Consider the following 12,732-nt stretch of genomic DNA (forward strand, 5'->3'; position numbering starts at 1 on the left):
GAAGCGCTCCCATTTTTATATTTTTTTTTTAAATAAAAACAAGTTTGGTGGCAGGAAATGTGAATCATTCGGGGTGACTAAGATCTGTTTATGAAAACGAAATGGTTGGATTTATTCTAGCGCCGAGCTGCGAACTGCTATAAATCGCCAAAGTTTATTTCTAATAAAAAAGTGACTTCACGCAGGCTAGTTCGCCTTTTTTTCTTTTTTTCTTTTTTTTTTTTTAAAAAAGTTAAAAGTCGTTTTTCATTTGGATCAGAGCTAATTTTGGTGCCTGATGCTCCCGGGTCTGATCCTGGACCGACTTGTGGGTGTCAGGAGGGGGGTCTCTCCCCCCTCCCGGAGCAGTGAGCACTCTCCCTGTGATCAATTAGCGTTCGCTGGGTCGGGCCCCTCCTGAGGATGCTGGCTGTGCAGAGCTTGCAGGCATCTTGTGTATCTTTATATCATGTCAAAAAGCAATTCTCTTTGCTTCTCGCTGTTTCAGGTGTCAGGGCTAAAATAGGTGTTTGCAGGCGAAGGTGTCGTCAGGGCCCGCGGGCTTCTGCTCGGGTTCAGAAGTGGCTTTTGTTGAGTGTACGTGTATTTATTGCTGGAGCATCTCGAAGCAGGCACTCTCCTCTCCTCCCGGCCGGCGGAAAATCCGCCGTCGGAGGGTTTTCCTCCATCTCCGGTGACTACTTCCAAAAAATCCCATTGATAAAGGGCTGTAGAGACGAAACCCCAAATCCTGCCTTAAAGAGAGGAGCTGCCTTGGCCTAGACGGCGATAGAGCTGAGCTGCAAACTGATTGGTCTGACACTTTATAATCAAAGTTGATTTATTGTTCATTAGTAGTGCATTAGCCCTTTCAGGCAAGACAGTTATTTGTGTAGTGGCCTGTCAAACAAAAGACCGCTAGCACCTGTCAGTTCTAAACCATGAGATAAGCAAGCAGATATTAAGATAATGCAAACAGAAATACGCTGGAAGGAGGTGAAGTTCTAGCAATTTCCCTGCAAGAAGGACAATTTTATTTAAGGTGCTGGCGTTCGGCGTGTAGAGGAACTGGGCTGTAGCGGGAAGGGGTTCCCCTGCGCCTGGACCATCAGGAGGAGGAGGAGGAGGAAGAGGAGAAGGGTTTGGGGATGAGCTGGGTGTGTGGTTTCAGAGCACCTCGGAGGTGAGGAGGCAGCTGGGGCAGATAATGAATTGGGGAAAGCTGGTCGCTGATACGGAAGATGTGAATGCTGTTTTGTGGCCTTAATTTAATTGTGTTTGATTTTTGGTTTGGGCGTGAGAGCGAGATTGAGGCACTTTTCATGTTTTTTTGTCCTCGACTCCTTCCCCCTCTTCCCAATGGACAGATGTCATGAAATGATGCTCTTACTGGCAGGGGTTAATTATATGAAAACTTGATGACATCACGGCAGAGCTGTGAGAATGTCAAAATACATCTGCTGCCATATTCAGACATATTGCTCTCCCTCCTCTCCCCCTATATCAGCTCCCCTCCCCTTCTCAAAAGGGAATGATCTCATGACATAAAACAGAAAACAACACAAGTGTCAAAAGAAAACAAAATTAGTGAACTTTTGTCTGCCACCATAGAAACGAGGATTAACTTATGTTATTCCAGAGCATGGAATGGAGACTATCTGCATGAGGATATATAGTGTATTGTCTTCTGTGAATTTTCATTTGACAGGGATTTTGGAGGCTGTGATCTTAATTAAATCTCAACTGACTCAAATAATGCATCTAAAGGCATGCAGTGTTGCGTAACCTTGCTGAGTTGGTAAACCATAAATCATCAGAAAGCTTATGATAGGAAGGGCTGCTTTGAAATTTTTTTTTGGTGTTGTTTGCTACAGTTGGGGTGGTATGGTTGTTGGTTGGTTGTTTTTTTTCTTTGGTCTTGTTTAACATACACTTTACCCTGCTGTACCGTTGCGCCCTCCCTTTTTTAAGCAGCGTTATTTTTGCTTTGGAAGAAAAAAAAAAAAAAAAAAAAAAAATGGTTGGTTGTTTTTTTTTCTTTGGTCTTGTTTAACATACACTTTACCCTGCTGTACCGTTGCGCCCTCCCTTTTTTAAGCAGCGTTATTTTTGCTTTGGAAGAAAAAAAAAAAAAAAAGAAAAATAGAAAACAAACCCAGCTCTGAGACAGGCTCTGACCAGTCGCTCAGCTGAAGTAGAGAGAAGTCGTAAATATGATGGGATTGACGGGGAAGAAATGAAATCCCGGGGCTGGCTTGCTGGGAACCCGGCCGCTGGGAGGAAGGTGTGGGTGCCTGGCGTTGCTCTGAGCCCCTCGGCACGTTTTGGAAGCCTTAACTCTGAAAATTTTCTGCTGGGGAGTTCAAGAGTTGTCAGGCAGCACCCGCCGAGTCGGAACGTGTCGCCCCTGGGTTGTAATGGGTCACAGATGGATTATTGCACTAATGGATGGGGGGGGGAATGGCTTCTGAGGGCTGCGCTGGCAGGGTTGGGTTTGGTGGGTGCGTGGGGAAGGAAAGGGCTTGCAACAGTTGTGTGGAGAAGGTTAAAGGGGTTTTTTGTTATTTTTTTTTAGGCACTGAAAGCGATGTAGGGCAGCCAGGGCCATGTCTCAGGCAGCGTTTTGACCTGGAGCGCCGGTGTTGCTTGGGGATCGGGGTGGGTTTTTTTGTTTTTTAAAAAAAAATCCCCAAGCTAAACAAATTGCTATTTCAGTGTAAAATGCTTTGGTTTCTGTCTCGGTGATTGCATGCCCTGGGCAGCTGAAGGAAAGGTAAGGGGGAGAAGGGATTTCTACATTTAAAAGTTTGAAGGAGTTGAAAAGCTCTGTATTTCTCAGTCATTTCGGAGCTGCTGTGGACAAACCTGGGCTGGAAGGACCCAGCACTTGGTTTTACTGGATGAAAACGTTTCCCGGTAGCAAGATAACTTGGGGATGTTGTTTTCTCCCCTCTTTGGGAGGGAAAAGCGGTAGCAGGGGTAGTTTTATCAACACCTGCAAAACGAGATTGTGGGAAAGTCCTGACACCATAAGCTAAATTTGTTATTGTTTGGTGAAAGGCTTGGCTGGTTTTAAGCAGTTTGTTTGTTTTATTGAAAGCAGAACTGCATTACTGGAAACTACTTTGCTGTAGTTCAGTTAAAATGTCCTGTACTCTTTTGTTTTTATAAGGTGCTTGCTTGCTCAGCTTTGCTTTCCAGTTAGAAGGAAAAGGGAAAAAAATACCTCATGCACTCATCTGCAGATCTAAAGTGGCCATGTAGAGATTGGGGAGAGAAGCAGAACTGGCAAAGAGCTCTGCCCCAGCCTTTTTTTTCCTTTTTTTTTCTTTTTTTTTTTTTTTTCTTTTTAACCTTTCCAGCGCAGTTTCCTCTGCTAGCAGGAGGATGTGTAGCTTGTACTGAAGCTGAATGAATGTTAGACAAATGTTGAACAAATAAGTGTGGAATTGCTAATTGTTCTGTGCAGTAGTTTCGGACGGATTTGCCTTCATTGATTAGGTAAGATGCTCTGTTATTTGGGAGGGACAGCACCCCCTCCTCCCCAAACTGACAACGGGTTTTAATTTTTAAGCTTTATCTTGCCCTTAAATCTGAAACATCATTGTTCAAATAACTGAGAACAAGGTAAACCAACAACATCAAAAAGGTCGGCTTCTGTGATTTCTCAAGGGCTTGTTATTTTGTACTTTCCAATTCTATTTGATGTCTTGACAAAACAAGATGACACAAGGGAGAATACATTAAATTTTGATTTTCATCTAACCTGTTACAGTAGTGGCAGCTTAATTTCTTTTTACTTTTTACCGAAGACGGCTTTTTGCACAATTACTCTAATTGCCACGCCACTTTATGAGAAGGTTTCTTTACGGGTTTCCCATTTGCCTTGATTTTGCCAGGCGGTTTTTTGAACGTGCTTTGACCTTTAACACGGCGAGCTCGCCGGTTGGAGTGTGTCTTCATTAGAACTAAATCACTGAATGGCAAGATTGTCAAAGAAGCAACTGATGTTTTCTCATTAGAATCTAATTTGCACCGTTGTGCTTAGCTGCGATGTTCAGCTGTAAGGTGTCTGCCATAGGTGTGAAAAACTGCACATTTCAAGCAAATAAAGTTTACAACTGTGATAAAGGCTACGGTTGCAACCCGAGTGGCGAAGCCTAACGCGGTGTTGAGGCAGAGCCCTGGTTTTTGGTTGTTTTGGGAAATAAACAGCGTGATTTAACCAGGTGAATATTTTTTTTGAGAGCTCACTGATTTCTTCTCATCTGGCCAGGGTGGTATTTGTCTTCTCCAGTGGCCCAGGTTTGAAGGGCAGGCAGCTCCGGGTTCCACTAGTGCAGGAGAAAATACTCAGGGAGCGGAGAGAGAGAGAGAGAGAGAGAGGGCTCGTCCTTCCCTGGAAATCTCTGTCGGGAGCTGCAGTTCTAAAAAATCTGCCATAGGAGGGAAAGGGGGAAGGAAAAAGAAGAAAAAAAAAAAAAAAAAAGCCCCTCTGTATAACACTTCCTTTTTGCTCACATGAAATTCTAGGCATATTAAATGTTGCCGATTCAATCACGGTCTTTTATTATTTAATTAAGCTCTCCTTAATGTATTAATGAATTAATACACAAATGTAAGGAGTCTGACATGATGATCATTCTCAGTATATTAAGGGTGTTTGGGAGAGAGAGGGTTTCAAGGGGTTTTCAAGGGCTTTAGGGGTATTTTGAATGTTTCTAGGCAGGATTGCTTTTGGTTTATTTGAGGCTTTTTTGGCAGAATATGTTGATCTAACATTTCCTTTTCTAAACTCTGAAAAAAAAAAAAAGGATTTTTTTTCTTTCATTTTTTTAAACTGAATCATTATAAAATATCACCACCGTTCGGAACCACGTACAGCAGGTTATAATTTTTCCTTTCATGCCGGAGCAGGAAACAAAACTGATAACTTTTTAAAACGTGAAAAATGATGATGATAATCTCGAGGTTGAAATCTCACTCAGCTTATTAAATGAGTATTTGGTTGTGTGTGTTCCGGTTTAGTCTCTATTTGACAAATGTTAGATGTAGAAAGGATTTAATTTATGTAAACTTTATATTTTTATGCAAATTAAATGGGTATTTATTATAGCAGAAACAATTATCCTGGCACTTAGTGAGAAACCTGGTATGCATGAGAAGTGGTAGATAAGATCGGATGTTTCACTCTGTAAACAAATATGAAAATATTCCCCTTTTTCCTCAGCTAGAAGAGAATAGAGAAGGCAGCAGACACCCTGACATGCCGGGGAATGTCAGCGTAGCCCATCGTACTGCCTTCCCTGGGTCAGAGGGAGATTTTCCCTCCTGATAAAATACAATAAACAAAATTATAATAATAAAATGCTAATTTAATTTTAAAGAGGGTTCCCCCCCCCTCCACTCTTTTAATAGGGAGTTGTATTGTTAGGGAGAGAACAGTTATGCTAATGACAGACTACTTAGCTGATTTTACATTAATATAATAAACGTTACCTGTCTTAATGTGCTGTGCTGTATTATGGCAAAATAACTAAGTCTAAAAGTGAGATTCCATTTTGCATAATGAAACAGCAGCGCAGTTGCTGCGTGAATAATTCCAGCAGTGGCATTATTTTGTTGTTTGTTGTTGTTTGTTGTTGTTCTGTCGGAGGATTAAAGGCGATGTGGGGAATGTTGTAGGCTGGGGATGGGAACAGGTCCTGCCTTCAGCCCTTCTCAGGCTGCTGGGCTCTGCTCTGCCTTGAGGCATCCTGCTTCTTCTCCCCCTGCCAGGGTATCAGGGGTTTATCTGCTCCTGTGGCACAAGCACAGCTGCTTTTTGCATTGTTTCGGCTGAGATTTATTTTTATGTTTTTTTTTTAACATTTCAAATGTATCGCACGTAACAGCTTTCTAATAAGACAGCTCGAGTTAATTGTATTTGCTTAGCTGTATCTACTTTTATTTTTAACTGTTCCTCAGCTCCTCGCTCCCTCTGTGTTCAGCTCTGTCTTGCTCCGTTTCACTTTTATCACAAAATCTTTAACCGAAGAATTGCTGTTTGGAAAGCCAAGGTGCCTGGTATGAGGTCTCACTGAAATCGAGTATGAACGTACGTTGCAGGAGGAGAAAAAGGTTTTTCTGGCAGAGTTATTCTTTATGAATTAAGGAAATCCTCCCCATCTTCCATGCATGCCTGCTAACAGTTAACAGGAGCACAACCGTATCTGACATCGAAGGCACGTTGTGTGAAAATGGTATTCTTTTTTTTTTTTCTTTTTTTTTCTTTTCCTCCCTTCACTTCATACAAGATTAAACTACTTGAAATTATTTAGCCTAGTATTTAATTATATTAAAGAAATAGTGTCGGAAAACAATTGTGAGTATTAAAGACATTTTTTGCCGTTGATGGTATTAGCATGTCAGCAGGTCTATACTAGCACAGCTCCGAAAGCCAAATTGCAGCTGTATTTTTACCTTTGCTGCCAGGTTTACACGCAGCTGGGTATCTACCACACCCTATTGTTATCAGTCAACAATACCAAAAAGTAGTTCATTAATCATATCAATAACAACAATCGTGTTTCATGTGGAAAATAGAAATAAACAACTTAAAAAAAAAAAAAAAAAAAAAGATTGATTTCTGCCCACTAACTTAGGGTTCTTTAAATATATCTGCCAGTAGTTTAATTCGAACTTCAACTCCCTGAAGGCAGTAAGACAGAATTATTTTAGTTCTTCATAAACTGCCTTCTGTGATTCATTGTTAACTCATAAAACACGCTCATTTTCATGTACTTAAACAGTTAAGCCATTTTTAAAGTTGGTTTGTAATTTTTTTTGGCAACACATTTAAGTTGACAAAGGCACGTTGTGTGAAAATGGTATTCTTTTTTTTTTTTCTTTTTTTTTCTTTTCCTCCCTTCACTTCATACAAGATTAAACTACTTGAAATTATTTAGCCTAGTATTTAATTATATTAATATCGCCGAAAATGGGGGAATGGAGATGATTAAATAGGACTAAATCATTTTCATCCCCGTGACCCTTGTCTGGGTTGTATGGAGGAGTGACAAATGCATCCCTGCTGGAGCTCCCTTGTCAAGTTAAAGGTGAACTTGGCCCAAGTTTGGGGAAGTTTTCCTTGGTCGGTCTCCCCGAAACAGCCTTTGCAGAGCTGGGAACTGGGGGTAATGGTGGGGATTGGGGGGGACATAAAGACATTTTTTGCCGTTGATGGTATTAGCATGTCAGCAGGTCTATACTAGCACAGCTCCGAAAGCCAAATTGCAGCTGTATTTTTACCTTTGCTGCCAGGTTTACACGCAGCTGGGTATCTACCACACCCTATTGTTATCAGTCAACAATACCAAAAAGTAGTTCATTAATCATATCAATAACAACAATCGTGTTTCATGTGGAAAATAGAAATAAACAACTTAAAAAAAAAAAAAAAAGAAAAGATTGATTTCTGCCCACTAACTTAGGGTTCTTTAAATATATCTGCCAGTAGTTTAATTCGAACTTCAACTCCCTGAAGGCAGTAAGACAGAATTATTTTAGTTCTTCATAAACTGCCTTCTGTGATTCATTGTTAACTCATAAAACACGCTCATTTTCATGTACTTAAACAGTTAAGCCATTTTTAAAGTTGGTTTGTAATTTTTTTTGGCAACACATTTAAGTTGACATCTGAGAGATAGAAATCTAAAATTAATTTATAGTCCTCAGTTTAGGTTTCATTTACTATCGGACAAAATATCAGAAATAAATATTTTTTTATCTAACGTAATGTAAAGTATATTGCACAGTATCTAAAATAAAGTTTAGTTTTGACTGAATACACTCAAAAAGGGACCCATAAATATTAGAGAGCTGTAGTTAAGAACTTACATGACTGTTTTAAATACTATTGATTTAAACCACTGGCTAGATTTTATGAATCAAAGTGTAATTTCCAAGCTTTGGCTATATTTCTCATCGCTAAAGCACTCTCTCTTGTGTGCCTTTAGCAGCTTTCCAGACATTCAACACGGGATTAAATGATAGTAGTTACAATGATCAATAGGTTAAGACCAGTACAATCACTCTTACCGCTAATGACCTCGGTAGTAATGGGTAATAAAGTGTGGGCTATAATAGCCTATTGCTGGTGCTGCATGCCCTTTGATTCCCAGTATTACTAGGGACTAGCTACATGAAAAAGTTGGACGTTGGGAGTTAAGAGAGTGGATATATAGGCCATCATTCTTAACTATTTAAAGTCCTCAAAACCGTACGTGTGCCCACGCTTGCCCGGGGCGCGTGTGTCATTTTTTAACACAGGAGTTTCTGGTTTATTTGAATTTTCTTTGTGAAAGGTTTCCGTAAGTTGCTTTTAGTGATCGGCTTGAAGGGTGAAGGTGGCTGTTGGCTGTGTTTATAAATGGAAAGCAGGACCTTCTCTAGAGACGCAGATGTGGTGTGAAAATGTGGTTTCAGATGGTAAAATGAAGTTGAACGGATCAACGCAGACTTGTACTCCTAGGTGTGCCGTATATATATATATAAAAAATTTTTTATATATTTTTTTTTTGTCTTGCTGGTGAAGTGCTTCTGTTCCAGCAAACCATGTGCAGCTAGGAGATTCTTCACCGGAAGGTACATGGCCAGTTTTCAAAGGCAGGGCCAAATCCTTAGATTTATCCCCAGATAAACGTGCAAAAAAGCCATGGAAGTGAATGGGAGTTGTCTCTTGGTAGCTGAGGGCAGAATGCGGCCCTTGGTATTAATCACCAATGTGTAGGGCTTACAGCACCCCACCCTATTCCTGTCTGTATCCCCGCTTGTCGTCATAAATCTGACTGAAGAGTATTTGTGTTGTCTGTCTTCCAAGAAGGGCACAGAAAACACACTTAAACATGCTTCCTCTCCTGTTTGCTCAGCCCGACTTCAATGAAAGGTAGTACAAAACCCCAGGGTAAAGTAAATTTCTCTGGGGATGAGAATAATGAAGGTGAGTCACGCTGCGGGGTGAAGGCAGTGACGGCGGTATTTAATTAAATAATTTTCGACTCCCAGAAAAGTTTTTGAAAGGCTGCGGATTAAGATAACTCTGGATTAATGGGATTACCCATCCCGATGAGTCAGTGTCCTCGGAGCCGGGCGATGGCACGGCGCGGGGGCTGTCCCCTCGGTGGGGGCAAGCGGCGCTGGCTTTGGGGGGACTGGCATTTGACCCCTCATTAAATCTTCATTTGGTTTGCCCTCCCCAGGCTTTGCTGGGGCATCGTCTGGCCCTGGCACCCGCCGTGTCTACACGACAGCGCGGGGAGACGGGGCCGTGTACGTGCCTCTGACCTTCAGGAACCATTTTTAGTTCATCAAAATTAGTGATGCTGAGAAATCAGGACATCAGTGCATAATGACTGTGAAATTAGGAATGAGAGCTTGCTATGCAAATGACAGGACAAATCATGTGAAAAAGTCAAGATAAACTGCATATTAAGACATTATGTTACATAAAATTAATACCGCATTTCTCTCTTGCTTACTACTACACTGGAAGGCTTTTTTTTTTTAAACTCCTTTATCTTCTGATCAGCTATTGTCTGCTGATTTTTTAAAAAGTGGTGCACAGAAAAAGTGCTAAACATATTATTACCTTTTATTGTAATACAGGAGATGACAGGAGATCCTTTTTAGCAAAGTATATCCTTTACTGCTTTTAGTTTTGTGCTGTCACCTATTTGATTTGAAACTATAGAAAAGTAAGGTGCTTAAATATTACTGTTAAAACTCATATGGGTTTTGTCTTTTCCTCTATTGTTTTTTTTTCTTTTCTTCCTTTTCTTTTCCTTTTTTGGGGTGGAGGGTAGAGGGGTGGGTTTCTAGGGAAATAGTCTTCTTGCATTACTAGGACTGACAAAATGGTTCTCATGTAGTCTGCAAATTAAACACAAGTGCAGTGATTATTTTGAATAGCTAAATTACATTCTAGAAAGCTTGCAGAATTCATAGCATTGTCATTAGGTATCCGCTTGAATACAATTTGTGTAACCTTGGCCAAGACAGCCTGTCATTTTAATGTCAGTGTTTTATCTGAACAAGACATCATCCTTTCAGATACAGTGTACAGGTTCCTTGCAAAGATGCCCGTGCAGAAACGTGTTAACAGTTGCAAATATGAAATGCTATCAAGTTCATCACTGTAGCTGTTTGTCACTGAAATGTCATGGAAAGCGGCTTTTAATGGTATCTCACATAATATGAAAGAATTGAAGACATCTGTATGCTGGGTGAATATGGAATGGTAAAGACATCGTGGTAGGGCCTTTCTGTTGAAATTGCCTAGGAGTCTAGTGCTGTTATTCACATCACTGAGCCTTCCTTCAATTTTCTTAAAAACCTGTCGTAATAGGGTCTAGATCCCATCAGCGCGGGATACCGGGCGGTTGGGTTTCTGTACGGAAGGCAAGGGCTTTCTGGGAGGGAAAGGGCTCGGTTGACGTTTTCATGTAAAAATAAATAAATCTTAACCGGGGTTTGCCATGTTGCTGGCTTTAAAGAATTCCCATCGTGACAATGTTTTGCAAAAGGGGGATTTTGTCGCCAGGAAGATGTGGTGGGTCCCCACGTGCCGGGGTTGGTCTCTTGCCTTTGGCACCTTGATGCCAGGGGTGGTGATGGTGGGTGATGCAGAGGGGCTGCCACCACGAGCTCTGACCCCTCTTTGCTCCTCTCTCCCGCTCCAGGTTCCAGTGTCGGTGGCTATGATGACACCTCAAGTGATCACTCCCCAGCAAATGCAGCAGATCCTCCAGCAACAAGTGCTAACTCCCCAGCAACTCCAAGTCCTGCTCCAACAGCAGCAGGCACTCATGCTTCAACAGGTAATTGTTTCCTTAACAGCTGCCCCGGTGGCCCCTAAAGATACCAAAGGGCTTCTCCTCCCAATGTGTCCCCCGGGGGAAAGATGCTCCCCACATCTCGGGTCTGAACCTCGGAACAGCCGCGCTTTTGAGATGAACTGACTGCTCTTTTGTTTTTAATTCTAGAAATAGCTTCTGGAAACAAATCCAGGGAGCAGTGCTAGGAGCGTTTCCAAGATCAGCTAAATAATGCAGATGCATATTTAAGTGTCAGGACTTCGGCAGATGTCCCTGTTGCTTTAGCCCGCGTCCCCCAGAAAGCATAGTGTGCCCTGACTAATGGGGATAAACACGGTCGTAGGGCGATAGTTCCCATTTTAGACCTCGTTATGTCCATCTGGAACCGTAAAGGACTGTGGAAACGGCGGCAATAAAAGCGGAGAGGTTGGCCAGCCTTAATTGGTTTGATTTCAGCCCACGTATGCCGTGCGGTGTGTCGGTGTTTCTCCCAGCCCGGGGTCCTTTTCCAGCCCCGAGGCTCCGGTAGCGGAGGATACGGCACCGCGGGGGCTCAGGAATCCCGGGTGGGTGTCAGTGTGTGTGTGTGTGTGTGTCCCCCTTCCTCCCCCAGCCCGACCTCTCCTGCTCCCTCCTGGCTGCCAGGCTCCCTCCTGCCCTGCGCCGAGCACATCTGGGGAGCGGAGAGGAGGAGAGTGTTTCCCAGGATGTCTGCGCGTGTATTGAACAACACTTAATACAGTCAAACCCTATCATTTAGAAAGCATGTGTGTTTCACAACAGAGATTCGCCAGGCTCTCTCAGCAAGGGCATTCTGGCTTTGTTGTTACAATCAAAGGTCATTCCTTGCCTTATTTTAATTAGTTTGTGTAGAAAATGGTATGTTTTTCATCAGTTCATTTTGGAGATTACTTTTCAAACGATAATGCCAAGAATAGTCAGTGTGCGCTGAATTTATTGTCGAGTTTCAAACTAAAGGTCAGACCATTACAGATAAAAGGATGCTATTTTTCAAATCACAGTTTGTGTGTTACACCAAAAGGGACACTGAATTGGCTCTCCACTTTGTTACTTACCATCTCTCCTTTTCTTTGTAGCAGCAGCTTCAAGAGTTTTATAAGAAACAACAGGAACAGTTGCAGCTTCAACTTTTACAGCAACAACATGCTGGAAAACAGCCTAAAGAGGTACAGACAATACCCATTTTACTTTCAAACCACAGATCCCCGGGGACTGTCTAGTGGCTATTAAACTGTCATTCATCTTATAAATGATTGCACAACTGAGCTGACTCTATCGGGTCTCAGCTTTCAGATTTAGAGTTATTGTCCTGTTTTCGCCTGTATTTTCCTGTGCTTTCCATTTGCTTGCTGCCACATATTTTATAGCAGGGGACCATGCCTTGATGTTCCGCGTGAGTACTGGAGCAACCATCCAGACTTGTATCTTGGGAGAGTGCTTTTGGAAGTTAGTTATGTTGTAAAGGGGAGGGGGCAAGGCAGCAGGCCCAGCTGCTCTCCTCTCTAAACACTGCAACGTGCCGAGAGATGTTGGGTTTGGGCTTGTGGTTTCCAGCTGGAGATGTCCTGGTTGCATGTTCCTGATGGCACGGGGCTCAGCAGGAGGGACCATGCATCGGTGGTGACACCGAGAAGGGAGGTCTGGGGGGCAGAGGCAGCACAGGAACGCTGGCCGTTCTTGGCATGGTGGCAGAAGACCTCAGTGTGATGCCACCACGATCCACGGCAGGAGCAGGACAGGCCAGGGTGGTTTCTGCCTCTCCTTTAAACACCCTTTCTTCAAAATACCCGTCAACATCTTCAACTTCTGTTGATTTTGGTGCGCTTAAATTTAATTCTGCTGTGATTGCGTTTGTTTTTAAGGCACCGAGCTTCTTCCC

At 42.4% G+C, this 12,732-nt stretch overlaps 1 protein-coding gene across 1 annotated transcript in view; it reads left to right on the plus strand.

The window, feature by feature from the left end:
• FOXP1 (forkhead box P1) overlaps window positions 1–12,732 on the plus strand; it is a 434,070-nt gene that overhangs the window by 345,768 nt on the left and 75,570 nt on the right. The window contains exons 6-7 of the mRNA XM_014946782.1: window positions 10,698–10,835; window positions 11,930–12,019. Coding sequence (XP_014802268.1) covers window positions 10,698–10,835; window positions 11,930–12,019 — 228 coding nt within the window. The remainder of the gene's footprint in view (window positions 1–10,697; window positions 10,836–11,929; window positions 12,020–12,732) is intronic.

This window comes from Calidris pugnax, unplaced genomic scaffold (assembly GCF_001431845.1).
Source record: "Calidris pugnax isolate Ruff unplaced genomic scaffold, ASM143184v1 scaffold81, whole genome shotgun sequence".
NCBI lineage: Eukaryota > Metazoa > Chordata > Aves > Charadriiformes > Scolopacidae > Calidris > Calidris pugnax.